Raw genomic sequence first — 16,614 nt, forward strand, 5'->3', positions numbered from 1 at the left:
CATAATCATCCATCATAGTACATAAAATACATCAAGTTGCATAGCTAGGCCCTCAAGAAACTCTCTTATCCAAAGACAATTTAAATCTCCATCTTTTAACCATCAGGTTAGCTTTTGCATAACATAATTTAAAATGTATGGAAGTTTAAATATAAGCCCATAATCATTCTACAGTGGTAAGATTTCAGAAAACTGTAGATTCTGTGGTTTACTAGATATCAAGCGTATAGATGCTCTGCATTGCACAAATAAAGAGCAAATAATCCCAAAAGCTGACAGCATCTTGACAGCATAGTTGGCTCTCTGAGTAAGGTGGTATCAAAGACCACCAAAACTATCAGAGGAAATGGTAAGAGAAAGGGCACTATTACCTACAATTCTGAGGCTTCACTTGCTAAATTCAATGACCAGCTCTCATGACTCATCTTTCTTGATGCATTTGTAGCACCTGACACAATTACGAGTCCTTTCTATCTGAAACCACCTTTACATGGCTTTCAGGACGCTATGCTCTCCTAGTTTCCCTCCTATCTCACTGGTTGCTTCTCCAACTTTTTTGGGGGCTTCTCCTCAACATTAACATCTTAATGTTGGCATGTGAGAAGGCTCAGCCTCTGGTCCTCTTTTCTGCTATATCTGTACTCATTTTTTTGGTGATCTCATACAGTGCTATGGCTTTAAATATAAACTTTATGCTGATGACTATCAGCATCTCCAACCCAAATACTGATACTTTCTTACAAACTCAAAGTCTATTGAACTTCTTATTCTAACTCTTTGCTCTGATGCCGAAGATATGTCTCACACTCATGCCCCAAAACTGAGCTCCCAAATCCTTCCAACGGCCCCTTCTTGTACTGCCTGTAGCCTTCACCATCGCAGCTGATGGCTATTTCACGCTTCCAATTGTTCATGCCTTCAGTCTCAAACATTTGAGTCATTCTTATTTTTTTTTTCCCTCACACCCTACTTGCAATCGATCAGAAAATGCTAGCTTCAAAGTATATGCAGAATCTTACTTCTTGCCTCTTCTCTGCTAACATCCTGCTTTGAGTTCTATCATTTCTCATCTGCCTCCAGACAGTCTTCCCAAGAGGTCTCACTGGTCCTGTCCTTGTCTCCCTACCTCTGATTCTCACCACAACAGCCAACATAACGCTTTAAAAATGTAAGGCATATAAAAACCTGCTCAAAAACCTGCAATGGATTCTGACTTAGAGTAAAAGGTAAAATTGTACAATGACCTGTAAGACCTGACATGATTTGGCCTCCATTTATCACTGACGTCTTTCTCCTTTCATTCTTTGCTTTGCTTTCACTGGCTTCTTGTTTTTCAAATACACTGGACATGTTTCCACCTCAAGTGCTTTGCTCCACCAATTTTTTTTTTTCCCCTGGTCTGCTCCTCCACATATTTGCTTGGCTAATTCACTTCCTTCAAGTTTGGCTCAAATGTCACCTTCCCAAAGAGAACTTACTCTGACTCCCCTATTTACAACTGTAATCTTCACTGCTCCAACTCCTGACACCCTTTACCCCTCTCTTATTTTTCATGCCATTTTTTTTCTTCTGACTTATTTTCTTCTGACATTATTATTTTTCATTTTTATTGTCTCCTTCCTCTATATATAAACTCCATAAGGGCAAAGATCTTTGATTCTTTTGTTCCCTGATGTATTCCCAGTGTCTAAACTAGTGCTAGTTGCAGAGAAGGTGTTCGATAAACATTTGTTGAATATTTGAATAGGAATATTCAAATATGCATATATATGAACACTTATGTTGAATATTAATGACTGCTTCTGATTGCATTGAGACACATAGACTTTTTTCCTTTTTAAAAAAAGTTTACCATTTTTTCCCCTTGAAGTACTAAAGAATTGAAAGTTATTTACTCTAGATACTTATCATTGCCCTGTAAGGTTAAGAGCAGAGAATATAGCAATGGTACTTAAAATTTTTCCTGATAAACACATATTTCCACAAACATAATTTTAGAAGGAGGGCATTTGTGAGTTCCTATCATCTGTTAAATATTATTCAAGGGACATAAAATGAAATATGTGTAAAATTAATTTTGTGACCTGATTTTATAAGAATTTTTTTTTTAATTAAAGAATATACTTCCATGCTAAATTACTAAAAGTATGACAGCAAATTTATAATCTGGCTTAACATATCTGTTCATGTCCATTAAACTTACCACAACATTTTCTAAAATGAGTTCTCCATATGGTTCAGCAGTGTATTTTCCTAACAAGTTAGCTAAAAGAACATTGTCTTTCTTCCAGTTAATTGCTGGTGTGGGGATTCCGTCAGCTATGCATGGAAGAATGGCTTGTGAATTCTCATTGACCGTGTAGTGTCCTTCTGTGCTTCTGATCCTGGGTGGTACTATGAAGAGTTTACAAGAGAGTCATCCAGGAAGCTGAGTTCAATAATGTCTTTATTCACAATAAAAATTAACACACACAAAACTCTCTTCATGGTAACTTTGCTAGAAATATTAAAAATGAAATATTACGATATTGATTTGCTTCCTGCTATGAAAGAAATCAGTATTTTTGGTGCTAGCAAGAATCCTAATGTATTTGAACTTACTGAGTATATTTACATTCAGTTTCTGAGCAAACGACAGAACTGGGTAGAAGATCTTTAGATTTTATTTGGCTTCCTGACTTTTCCATCTTTGAGTTACTTCTGTTTATTGCAGTGAAGTAAAACAAACCAACAACAAAACCAAAAAATGCTTCTATGGTTGTATAACTGCTATATTTGTCTCAGAGATATATCGTGAGGATGAACTAATAATAGCTACCAGAAAACACTATAAGACACCCAATATTGAATATCACAAAGTGCTGTAGAAAAAAATACTTATAGCCGGGCGCGGTGGCTCAAGCCTGTAATCCCAGCACTTTGGGAGGCCGAGGCGGGTGGATCACGAGGTCAGGAGATCGAGACCATCCTGGCTAACATGGTGAAACCCCGTCTCTACTAAAAATACAAAAAACTAGCCGGGCGTGGTGGCGGGCGCCTGTAGTCCCAGCTACTCGGAGGCTGAGGCAGGAGAATGGCGTGAACCTGGGAGGCGGAGCTTGCAGTGAGCTGAGATCCGGCCACTGCACTCTAGCCTGGGTGACACAGCGCGAGACTCCGTCTCAAAAAAAAAAAAAAAAAAAAAGAAAAAAATACTTATTGCAGTATTTTACATGTTATAATGAATACAAGTAAACCAGATCAAGACATTTAATTCAGTTTTTATACTGTCAGGAAATTTTCATAATGACTTTATAACTCTGCACATTTGGTACATTATAGTACCAAATACTTCCTGTGACTCAAATTTTTTTTAACTAGAATTTAGGCAATATAGAGATGAACTGAATATTTTAGTGTAATAAAAAATACTCGACTGGACTTAGAACTAAGATAGTTACTTCTAAAGGAAAGACAACAAGTATTAAGAATTCTTGGCTCAAAAGTAAAAATACACTCCCTTCCCAAAACAATGAATGTGGAATTATTCAAACAAATCAGTGAGAAGTAGACCCATCTTAATGACATTTTAAAGAGTGACAGGAGAACAGTTGACCTTAGCAAAAATAAAATTGCTATATAAACTTTAATTAGCTGCTTTCAGTTAAATTAACTGCTTTCAATTAAAATAGTTAATTTTTATCTTTTATGATATGATTAAATATACAAACATTAATAGATATAAACATAATTTGGAAAACACAAAAATTGATTTTGCTCAATGGTGCATCATAAATATTCATTTTTAATTAATTCATGCTCTATTTTCATTATCTTCTTTATCCTGATTTCCTTGGGTTGCTATTTGTCTTTTGTTAGGGGATACAAAGTTGCAGCATTAGTATATTTACTTCAGTTCTTTCTTTTTCAAAATGAAAGAATTATGGCTATGACTTTCTATTGATTTTAGCTTTGAGCACACACTGTACATTTTGATATGTCATGTCTTTATTTTCTAAATAATCTGAAAATAGAAAATTATTCTTTGACCTACTTTTTGGCTGGAAGAGTGTTTTTAAAGTCGTCTGGGTTTGGGGTTTTGGCATTGAAAGTTGATTACAAATTTCTAGCTTTATTGCATGGTGGGTAGAAATTATGGTCTATCTTTTTGAAACTTATTAACAATTTCTTTGTTTAGGTCAATTTTGGTAAATTTTCTACAGACACTTGAAAAGAAGGAGTATTATTTAGTTGAAGGCAAATGGATAGTGTATATTGATTAATTATGTTAACTGAAAGCAGGGGATTTATTTGGAAAACTCATAAATGGTGATTTTTAATTTTGGCTAAATTATTCAACCAAAAATGTTTCCACTCAAAATTATCTCTGTTATTCTGAAGTTACAGAAAATTAAAATGCAATTGAAAATAAAACAGCTTTCACAAATTTCTGAAAAATGAAAAAGCAGAAACTCCTCATTATAATTACCTCTGAAAAGAGAGGTTGGAAGCAGTTTCATCTGCTATTGTTTCCTACCACTGATATTAACATGGATTCTATCCTTAGTCAAAATATACAATAAAAACTAAAAATATTTCAATGCTGATTTTTTCAATATTTTGTTGTCTTAATATAAAGGAAAGATATTTTTCTGTTATAAAAATGTATAGGTAAATATTTTGCCACTTTAATATAATGAATCAAATAGATCTCCTAATTCTCATTAGGGTCAAGTCATACGATGTAGGTCATATGGTGATTCATTTTGAACCAAGATGACTTGAAGCTTGAAAAGTAAAGCAGAAAAGTCACAAAACACAAACAGACTCCTCATAAGTCAACTAATCACAATATGTGAGGGTACCAGCAACACATTAAAAATCCTGGCAATATTAATAAAATCTGTCTCTCTCACACACCTATGTGCACAAACACACATAAACACAGTCCACAGAAAACAGATTTGAAGTGTACCTACATACCACATCCTCCCCTCCAACACACACTTTGGATTACTGAGTTTAAGGGTTTTTGACTTCTATCAGATTTTCGCTCTTGGTAGCCTTTTATCTTTGCCATGGTAGTGTAGCAGACGGAAATAATTCATGTTAAACAACCTACCATGGACGGTGAGCTTGGTGCTTGTGCTGCTTGATCCTGCTACATTGGCTGCCATACAGGTGTAATGACCAGCATCACCAGACTGGGCAAATGCTATTTGCAGAGAGCCAGAGCTGAGGACGCGCTGGCGGATAGATTCCACAATTGCACGCCCATCTTTATGCCACGTAATGTCAGGTGGTGGGACGCCATCTGCTTTACACGGTAATGTGATGGGCTTGTCCACAGCAATAACATATTCCTTCAGATGAGGGCTAATGACTGGAGGAACTAAAAGATATAAAAAATATAAAGTTCAAAGTTCATCTTAGAAGCATGAGTGCACAAATTACATACTACAGTACTGCTCTAGCAAACATTGATAAGAAACAAAATCCTGACTTCACCATATCATTAGAAAAGGAGCACTACACTTTTTCATGGGAACAAAAAAGTAATTGGGCACACTTCAGAAAACTAGTCCCCAGCTAACAAATAAATGTTAAGTGATAGTCGATTTTAGATGAGGAGATAAACATATAGTCATGAGGGCTTGCATGTCTAGAAAATTTAAGCTGTATCAACAAAATTATGTTAATACACTTACATAATTTATGTGATTCATAAATGAGTGACTCTTATGTCACTCATTTACATAAATTATGTGATTCACTTTAGGTATTTAAACTTCCAAAATGAACACCAAGTTTTGGAAAATATTTTGGAAAAAAATTAACTGCTCTGAATAGACTGTCCCCTTGGAAATACAAATGTAATGGCAAGCACAAATTCAACCAAATAATTTTGTTGCTATAAAAAATATGATTATTCAGTTATTTCATATGCTTCTTTATAGTGATGCATTACAACTCAATAGAATATCCAGGCTAATAGCTAAGTGGTGATTAGCCTGTTGTAAACACTTGGAAAGAAAATCCTTATTATGAGCCCTTTCATAGGTTTCCAAATAAGTGGGAAGAGTTTTACCTATATAATGAAATAGAGTATCAAATAGAGGTTCATAGAAGTTCAAAATAGGATTAGATGCCTGTGTTTTCTTATACAAACAATGGCCAAAAAAATAAAATACACTAAACTTTCTTCATAAATGTGATAGAAAAACCAGTAGGATAATACAAACTAAGAATGTTGAGAACTATGGGGGAACAGCAGCATAATCAATTTAGATATATAAATATTTGGTAGACATTGTTACAAACATCTTTGAATTGAAAACAGAGATGAATTATTTAGGTACCTTGGACATTTAACTTGACTTTGCCCAAGGCTGTACCAGCTGGATTCTGGGCCACACACATGTAAGTGCCAGCATCCTCTCGGACAGCTCTGGAGATCTGTAAGTTGCCACTAGGAAGAACTGCATGGTTTTTGCCTACATCACAGTTACAAAAGCAGGGTGAAAAAAAAAAAAAAAAAAAAAAAAAAACCTTTTCATTAAAAACAATCACGCCGATTTGAATTATAAAACACTGATGTGCTATGATTTTCTTGATAGAAACAGTGGTAGGTACCTGAAGTGATAACATTGATGCCTTCTTTTTGCCAAGTAATGAAAGGACTGGGTGTCCCTGTTGCTTCACATGGTAATAGAATAGGATTGTTCAGAATGACTTGTAGTTCACTTGGTTGGGGCTGAATCACTGGAGGCTCTATAAGAAACCAATCAACAAAAAGAAGTAATAGCACTAGTTAATAGAAACCATGTCTATTATAGTAATGAGCTTAAAAATACCCAAATTCATAATTCTAAAATATTAGTGATAATATATAATTAGAATTATATATTATATTTTATTTTAGAATAAAATAAATTAATAATATAATTCTAAAATATTAGTGATTTGATTGCCCAAGAGAAAAGTGAATGTTGGCCACACTGCATTCTTTGAGTCTTGCTACAGTAGCCAGTTTCCATTAGAAGAACTCCACTGGAAGACTAGAGTCAGGAACAGATTATAAAACTCCAAGAAGAAAAATTATTTTGGAGTTACTTTGAGTAGTTTGTCATTTGTGCGCCTTTTTTAGCCTATTAAAAATATCTACCAGGCTTTCATGTCCCCAAGATATTACTATGGTTCATAGCTCTAGACAGTACCACCTTTCAGAATAAATATGAACAGAAAAACCTCCCCAAACCCAGCAAACTTTGAATGAGTGAGTAAATAGCCTTCCATACCATGAACATGAAGGGTCACATGTCGATGTGCAGAGCCAGCCGCATTCCTAGCGACACAAGTATATCTTCCAGCATGGTTTAATTGGGTGGCAAGTATTTCAATTGCTCCTAAAAAGGAAAAAAAAACTTTTAATGTATACTGCATCTCAGTTTTTTTTTGTTGTTGTTCAATAAAATTTGACTCTCTTTTGTGTGTTTTCTGCAACTAGCATGGTGGTGCTTGGCTTATATTCATACTTGTATCCCCTGAAGTGCCTAGCACAGTACTTAAATTATTACTAACAGCTTTATTGAGGCATAATTTACATACCATAAGAGTCACTCATTTAAATGCACAATTCAATGATTTTTAGTATACTTACAGAGTTATACAAATATCACCACAATCAAATTTTAGAATATTTCCATCACCCCCAAAAGAAACCTGGTGCTCATTTACAGTCATTCCCCACTTCCAACCCTGGCCTTAGCCCACCTCTAGTCTGCTTTCTGATTATACAGATTTGCCTTTTCTGAACACTTCATATAAATTGAATCATACAGTATGTGGTCCTTTGTGTCTGACTTCTTTCACTATGAGCATAATGTTTTTGAGGTTCATCTGCTGTAGCATTTGTCAATATTTTGTTCCTTTTTATTGCCAAACAGAATTCCATTGCATGGATATACCACATTTTATTTATCCATTTATCAGCTGATGGACATTTGAATTGTTTCCACTTTTTGGCTATTGCAAATGATGCTGTATGAAGATGTGCATATAAGTCTTTGTGTAGACCAATGTTTTCATTTCTTTGGGTAAATACCTAGGAATGAACTTGCTGGGTTTAATATTTTGAGAAAGTTCTAAATTGTTTTCTTAGCCTAATACTTTATTCTAAATATACATATATTTATATATATTTTATGATTTGAATGGCTATCACTCTATAGTCAAAATAATTTGTCTTGAAAGCCAAGTTGCATCCTGGGAACGAATTTTCCACTATTTCCCTTCCATACAAATTCTCTTAGAATAATATGCACATACTCATAAAGTCCCAGGATATTAGTTACTACTTTATCTCTATTGTGTTTCCCCAGTGTAGGATAAGTTTTAGAAATACCAATGTGAATCACCTATACTTTAGGTGATTTTTTTTTCTTCAATACTATAAATTGTATAAATGAGGGTTACTACCACTATAAACATTTTTCCTTCACAGAACTCACTACTCAGTCTTACATACTCAATTTTAAAAGCCTTGAAACCTAGAACCCTATTTTAGTTATATAGTCTCAGAATCTTAGTAGAGTATATATCCTGTCTGAGGCACTGAATGTTCATTAAATGAAGAGACATTCCATTTGGCCAATGAAATAAGTGTGATTCACTCTCAGGTAACTCGGGAATTTGTTAAACCTTAGATTTGGTAAATATACACATAAATACCGGTGATCATGTTTATTATATTCAGATCAGTCTTAAATATTATTTTGTTTCCAGACTTCTTTTTCTTTCATTCCCTAGATCCCCTTCCTATGTGAAAAATATGTTTTAACAATCTGTTTTCCAGATTTTTAAGTCTAAGAATGCATGCATATTTTATTCTTTTATTCTGGTGCAACAAAGACCAGGTAAGAATATGCATCAATAACTAATACAATCGATAGATGTGAAATCACTGAGCTTGGTCTTACCTGAGGACAGAATTCTATAGCCATCTCCCCTGGGAAGCAGTCTTATACCATTTTTGGTCCAGTGAATTGAGGGAAATGGAACTCCTGAAGCAGTGCAGGTAATTACTGCTGGGGCATGTTTGGTTACTAGGAAATCTGTAGGCTCATCAGCTATGGAAGGTGGAACTAAAACAACAACAACAAAAAGGGAAAAAACTACACATTTCCAACTGTTAAAGAATTCCAGAGACTTATCATACATCATCTTTTTGTGCTGAAAGTGAAAGTTAGGTAAGTATAAAAGGGATTCCTCCTTTTATTTCTGGGTTAATGCCTGGGCGATGAAGTAATCGGTACAACAAACCCCCATGACACAAGTTTACCCATATAACAAACCCGCACATGTACCCATGAACTTAAAATAAATGTGTAAAAAAAGGAAAGAAAAGGGATCCCTTTTGTAAAGTAGTGGAATGATGAAGTGATAGCATTATCATGTTTCAATCCATGTTCCAAGCCAGTTCTACCTTGGACAGTGAGATCCACAGTTCTTTTATCATCTCCAGCACCGTTTGCCACAGTACACTCATAGGTTGCAGTGTCATCCACAGAAGGGGAAATAATTACTAGTGAACCTGAAGAAAGGAGCCTAGAAGACAGATTTCAAAGCATGAGATACTATATGTAGGTTTTCATAAATTTTCCCAGCTAGTTTAACACGGTACCATGTTGTAAATTGATGAAAACAGTACTCTTCCCTCATGTTAAAATTAACATCATGTGCCTGAGGCAAACTTTATGCATTACAGTTTGTTTATATGGCAGTGGCTTTCTAGAGCCTCAAACTTGATGTAATATTTACAGGAAGTAATTCTTGGAAGGATTGTCTGAAGAGGGAATCTTACATTCTCTGAATGCTTATATCATGATCAACCTTGCTCTCCTAGGAGAAATACAGTACAATGAGAATTCTGATAACAGCCACTGTCTACTGGGCATCAAATTCACTCCTGGCACCATCTTAAATGCTTTGCATAAATTATCTCTAAATTTTACAATAACCTAGCAGGTTGATATTTGTTTATTTCCACTGACAGATGACTAATGACAAGTCTGTGTGTCTCACCCCTTTACCTACTTCACATGTCTCCTTAAATGTGTGGCTATTTTGTAGATAATATGGCAATATCTATATATCTATATCTATCTATATGTAGTTTTGAACAACTGTGTGTGTCTGTGTGTGTGTATATACATATATAAAAAACTAAAATCTAGAACACTTCACATTTTAGGAGGTTTAGTAAATACACATACATGATTTAAAGTAAATCTAAATTAGAATATCTACTTTACTTCACACTATGCATGATAGAAATGGTTTAATAAAAACATTAATAAAAACATATTTGACACACCTTTTTATTAAAAAGCATAGCACATTTTCCATACAGTGTATACTTGCAAGTCACTGAACCTCCCAATGCCAAAAGATTAAAAGGGTGAAAAAGAGACATGATAGAATTTCAACTGAGGCACTCCTAGTTTTATATTTCCTGGTGTATTGGAACTGATTTTTGTCAAAGTGGACATAAGAGAGTATTTGTTTTTAGTGCTACAGCAAATGTTTGACAGAGTAACGATCTAATAGCTCAGGTAAGATCCAAAAAATGATGCTCACCTATAACATCAGAAATTCTTAGTGATTTAAAGTTTAGCCTTTGAAAAATAGATATTGCCATATTATGAGCTATGGCAGTAAAGCTTGGAAAAAGGCAAAAAAAAAAAAAAAAAAAAAAAAAGTGGAGGAAATGCTGTTTTTCCTCCCTACACACATTCTGCCAATATCTAAATTGTATTTTAAGGTGTAAAATTTGACTTTTATTCTATAACTAAAGCTTGTATTTATTTTTACAAAAGTTTTTCTTTTATATAAAATGATGTTCTTATTCTTTACCTTTATAAAATTCTAAAAGGTACTAAACAAGGCAGGATATAAATCTAATCCTATATAAAATCACTGACATTCATCCACAGGGTTTATGTATGGAAAAGATGACCTATAATTCAGAAAAATATTTTAGGCTGAAAACCTAAGTCCATATTAAGGAAAAAAAAACCCTCTATATGCTAGCTAATTTGTTATAGTCCATAGATTTGCTGGCCCCACTGATAGAATTAAAATGTTGATTCATTACAAACTGTTTCTAAATAGTTGGTGGGAGTTTTCAATTAAATTATCCTTACCTGTATGAGTTCTGATTTTGATCCACATTAAGAAGATGCCCATTTTTTCTCCAATTAATTGATGGTTTTGGTATCCCAGTAGCCTCACAAGCCAGAGTAGTTTGAACATTTACTGTTACAGTCATGTTGGTAGGACCCGGAGCAATAGATGGAGGAACTAAGACAATGTCACCAAATAAGAAGGAAACACAGTCAGGAAATAGTGTGCCATCTGAAATATTTCTGCTGAACTGAAATTAGTCATTGTTAACTGGCCTCATAGTTATGAGCAAACAAGGCTCTGTGAATTTTAATAGTGCTGTGATGATATTAACTATACTAAGGAGAAAACTTGGGGCTTGACTATTCATAATACAATGTAAATTGCTTAACTAGCCTTCAATGTCAAGATCTTTATGACCTCACTAGTTTAGGCTATCAAAGAGCATTTGACACAGAGACTGGATGTCATCTATAAAGTGTATTTACCATGAACCTGTAAATCTATTCGCCTGCGATCTGTTCCAGCAGCATTGGTGGCCATACACAAATACCTTCCAGTGTCAGTGACATGTGCTGATTGAATACGCAGGAATCCATTTTCCAAGATGGAATATCTGCAAGAGAAACCACAAGTGAAGTCTTCTGAATCAGCCTTTTTTGATTATTCATATTTTGACTGAGGGAAATGTTAAACACTTGGTGAAATCCATTCAGTTTTTTTCCTGTTTCAGATGACACATGTTTACAATACCCTTGGTGGAAGAAAAAGTTACGACGCAAAGGTGCATAACAGATGGGCTTGTGATCTTGAATGGATTATAATCATTATGTAAACATAAGCCTCAGGGATTATGCTTTTAAATTACTAAATTTGGGCCTGGAGTGATGGCTCGTGCCTGTAATCCCAGCCCTTTGGAAGGCTGAGGTGGGCGGATCACCTGAGGTCAGGAGTTTGAGACCAGCCTGACTAACATGGTGAGACTCCATCTCTACTAAAAATACAAAAATTAGCTGGGCGTGGTGGCATGCACCTGTAATTTCAGTTTACTTGGGAGGCTGAGGCAGGAGAATCAATTGAACCCAGGAGGCGGAGGTTGCAATGAGCCAAGATCATGCCACTGCACTCCAGCGTGGGCAACAGAGCAAGACTCTGTCTCAGAAAAATAATAAAATACTACATTTTGATTATTGTATTAAGATGAAATGCGAATTCTAAACATAATGAGACCAAAATAGTGCACTAGAAAAAAAATTTAAGAATTTGTATTTCAGGTCTCACAGCATTTTTTAATTTTCCAGTATTGTTACCTTGCATGATTCCCAGCTAGAACAGCTCCATCCTTTCTCCATGTTATCCTTGGAGTTGGCACACCTTCAGCGATGCATTCCAATACAGTTGACTTATTTAAAAGAATTACAAGACTCTGGGGGCCCCCCTTTATGTTTGGAGGAACTGAACAAGAGATGCACATGAAAAAATTCAGTAATACTAAATAACACAGCCTGCATGAAGACACTGAAGATGTAATATAAGATGAGCTTCGAGTCAAATGTATAGCTTTGTCTACATGAATCTAGGTTAGTATAAATATAATTGAGGTTTAATTACTGAAGTCTTACTCGAGATACTTTGCGTTTAAAAATAAAGGGTAGGTAGGCAGGGGGATTTTAAATCTCTAATATGGTGTATGAAATCTGGCTTACTGTGAGAGAGGTTTAAATGAAACTCAGCTCTAGTCTGATGCAAATTAAAGATGATATTTCTTATTTCTCTTTGGCCAAATAATGGTCAGAGAATGTTAACACTGAAACTTTAAATGAAGAACAGAAAGTGGGCTGTTTTAACAAAAAGCACATCTGTGATCAATCATGCAATTCTCAGAGCATGCATTTTGTTGATCATTGAGTTCATATGGGAATAGACAGCCTGAATTTTAATTTTAGTATTAGAGATACTAGTTGTGTGGGTCACCCACTATTCTGTAAAATTTTATATATTAAATATCCAATAGACTGTTTTGAGGAAAAGTCTATATTCCTAAATGTTGGCATTCAGATACTATATTTAACAAAATTACAGTCCTATGGCAGTCTCTGTTTGGCACATATGTACTCTCAAGCCACCATCAATAAAGGTGAACTAAATGATGGGCTATTGGTCATCCAGTGATTTAGTGTATTGACTTCCTCAATGGTTCTGATTCTGAATGACATAAAACATCATGATATGCTTCAGTAATTGGACATATTCTCTAAGATAGACTAAAATATCTCTAGTTTTGTTTTTTGGAAATTGAGTTAATTTGCAGTATAGATCTAATACAAATACTCCATGTTGCCTTTTTCAAAAGCAGTAAGATAAGTACAAGGCTTCATTTAGTATGCACATAAGAAAAAGCTATCATCTCTTTGAATGCCCTTAGTCAGATTTTTAAATTGTGGAACAATGAATACCTTTTCTTACCATTTACAGTGAGAATAAATTCCCTTGTAGTCTTCCCTGCAATGTTGCTGGCAACACAGGTATAATTGGCTGTATCACCTAGGTCTGCGTTGTTGATTTGCAAGTATCTCCCTCCAGATAGGATTCGCACTCGAGGTGTTGCCTGGATTCAGCAAGTAAATAAATTTACCATTAAAATGTCAGGAAAAGAGAGTAAATATTATTTCACAGCATCAAAAGTAACTATAGCAAACTGTGGAGCTGTTGTCTGTCAGCATGCTTTGTCTACTCCTCCACCATTTTCATAGTATCAAAAATCCCTGGGAACTGTTTTAATGAGCAATGGTAAGTAACAGGAGCTGCTGTCTGTCAGCATGCTTTTGTCTGCTCCTCCACCATTTTCGTAGTATCAAAAATCCCTGGGAACTGTTTTAATGAGTGACGTTATGCCCCCAATTCCTTTGACAATTATGACCCATTCAGGAATGGGCAGGTGACTTAAGTCAGGCCTACCAGAGTCCTCCTCTAGACTCTGCTGGGAGTGTCAGGGAAAGGATGTGCCCTTTTTCCTAGAATCATAGGTTGTGAGGATGACCTAAGCCTAGTGGCAGTCTTATCATGTGGAAACAGCCTGTCCTGAATCTAAGGCAATACAAGTAGAGTTCATTCAGAGAAAGGATAGATGCCTCATTATATAGTTAGAGCCTCTGGAAATTCACCAATTATTGTAGCCAATACATTTCCTTTTTGTTTTTCCTTTTCATTTAAGTTGGTTTGAATTTGAATTCTGTCACTTATAACTGAAAGCCTGCTGACTAACTTTGGTTAACTTAGAGGAAAACATTGTATTCCAATATTTTTTAAAAATAAGTAAATAAACTACCACAAATATTTCTTAAGAATTTATTTTGTAACTAGGCATAGACCAAAAATTATGAAAACATAGCACAATGAAACCTAATCTCTGCTATTAAGTCTAATTGGAGAGCTACATATATAAACAAGTAATTTAAGGATAAAATATATGATCATAGTTGTTAAAAAATTCCAGATAGCATCAAAGATTGATATTCTCTCATTGTACCTAAGATGAAAGCATTTCAGGAATAGTCCAAATAAGATTTCTCTACCGTATGAGCTTGGTCCCAGATACATATATCTTTCTAATAAAACATTGCTCGAAGTAAAATATGCAGTTCAGGTCCATTTATTTTAAAAGTTCACACATTTTCTCTAGTCCTTTCTATTGGGGCTATTAGTGATAAAATTATGTTACCTTTGATGAGGATAAGCGATTTCTTAAATAGGTATAGTAAGTTCTATAAAAAATATTTTAATTTTTAACTTTTATATGGGTATAGCAGAGTTTTAGGCTAATAAAAACTTTGAGTGATTTTTTTTTTCTTAAGAGACAGATTCTTATTCTGTCACCCATGCTGCAGTAGTGGTGCTGTCATAGTTCACTGTAATCTCAAAATCCTGGGCTCAAGCAATCCTCCCACATCAGTATCCTCAGTAGCTACAACTACAGATGTGCACCACCATACCCAGCTAATTTTTTTTTTATGCAGGTGGGGTCTTGCCATGTTGCCTAAGCTGGTCTTGAACCCCTGTCCTTAAGCAATCCTGCCTTGGCCTCCCGAAGTGCTGGGATTATAGCGTGAACCACCACATCTGGCTCAGATTGATTCTCATAATGTTTCTCTTCCATGAATATCAGTACTTTCTGCTAACTTATTAAGTCTCATTACAATTTTCTCTGGTTTTCCTTCCACAGACCACCTATAATTCTTCCAAATTTAACTTGTCTCCTGATAGAACCTCATTCTTAGCTGATAATCTCACTTCCTGTTCCACTGAGAAAATTAAAGCCCCACACCAGCAGTTCTCCCCTCCTCCCACCTTGGGTATGAATGCAACCTTCTTTTCTATTTCCCCATCTCTGCAGAAAATGGATGACCCTTCTCGACAAGGCTAACCCATTCAACTGTGCCTGGGTCTCATACCTCCCTTATCCAACATAACTTGTCATATAAACTGATCTTTCTCTTTCCTCTGTCTTCAATCTCTTTCTTTCAGCAAATACACATACAGAAATCTTTAAAGAACAGTTCACGCTTGCTTCTACTTCCTCTTCTTCCAAACAACTGTAACCTGCCTTCTACTTCGATCACTCTTTGAAGAACCATTGCTCAGGTCTTTAATTACCTATATGTATTACCAAAGCTAATGGACACAACTTTATTGTACCTTCTGTGGCCTTTGTTAACCACCCCCGACCTTTTCCTTGACTTTTAATACACCAGTGTTTCCTACTTTTAATCCTATTTCTGAGTCCTCCTGCTCAGTCTCATTCATCTTCTTTTTTCCTATGCTCACCTTGTAATTGTTACTATTGCCTAAAGCTTTATTTTCACTTAACTGGGACTCTCATACTCTGCTTTCTAGTCAACCTCCTACAAACTTATGACTTCAACAAGAGATTATACCATGATGATTACATCAAAGGCCGCTTTTTTTTTTTTAAGTAAATATGGACCATGAAACCAAAGCCTTTTTTGATGAAATACGGGCCAATATTTTTAAATGATTTATACATCTCCTCTTGGAAAATATAGGTAATTCAAACTCAAAATGTCTAAACCTGAACTCATCTTTTTTTCATTTTTCATCACTAGTGAACTTACCCTTTCCTAGGATTGCCATCACTTGGTCAACCTGGGATCAACCTAGACTTCTCCATCATCAACATTCACTCAGTTTTTACCATTACCCCTAATGGTCTGGAGTAAAGTGCACGCATGGGAGATCAGACTATGGAGGCAAAGTCAGAGCATGAAAGGGCTTGTGAGCTCAGTTGTGTGGTTTAACCAGGATCCTGAAATCTATGGGGAATCAGCAAAGATTTTAACCAAGATCTATTTCAGGTATACCAAGCTACTTGCAGTTCTCAGACCAGCAGCCTTCCTTTTCTTGTAATAGCTTTGTACATGCCATTACCTGTAA

At 35.3% G+C, this 16,614-nt stretch overlaps 1 protein-coding gene across 1 annotated transcript in view; it reads right to left on the reverse strand.

Annotated features, from left to right (window-relative positions):
- The window catches only part of HMCN1 (hemicentin 1), a 452,346-nt gene that overhangs the window by 61,735 nt on the left and 373,997 nt on the right, over nt 1-16,614 (reverse strand). The window contains exons 72-82 of the mRNA XM_025362857.1: nt 13,630-13,771; nt 12,474-12,618; nt 11,652-11,779; nt 11,184-11,340; nt 9,464-9,585; nt 8,958-9,122; nt 7,278-7,385; nt 6,613-6,750; nt 6,339-6,473; nt 5,102-5,371; nt 2,204-2,394 (exon numbers count right to left, since the gene is read on the reverse strand). Coding sequence (XP_025218642.1) covers nt 2,204-2,394; nt 5,102-5,371; nt 6,339-6,473; nt 6,613-6,750; nt 7,278-7,385; nt 8,958-9,122; nt 9,464-9,585; nt 11,184-11,340; nt 11,652-11,779; nt 12,474-12,618; nt 13,630-13,771 — 1,701 coding nt within the window. The remainder of the gene's footprint in view (nt 1-2,203; nt 2,395-5,101; nt 5,372-6,338; nt 6,474-6,612; nt 6,751-7,277; nt 7,386-8,957; nt 9,123-9,463; nt 9,586-11,183; nt 11,341-11,651; nt 11,780-12,473; nt 12,619-13,629; nt 13,772-16,614) is intronic.

This window comes from Theropithecus gelada, chromosome 1 (assembly GCF_003255815.1).
Source record: "Theropithecus gelada isolate Dixy chromosome 1, Tgel_1.0, whole genome shotgun sequence".
Lineage (NCBI taxonomy): Eukaryota > Metazoa > Chordata > Mammalia > Primates > Cercopithecidae > Theropithecus > Theropithecus gelada.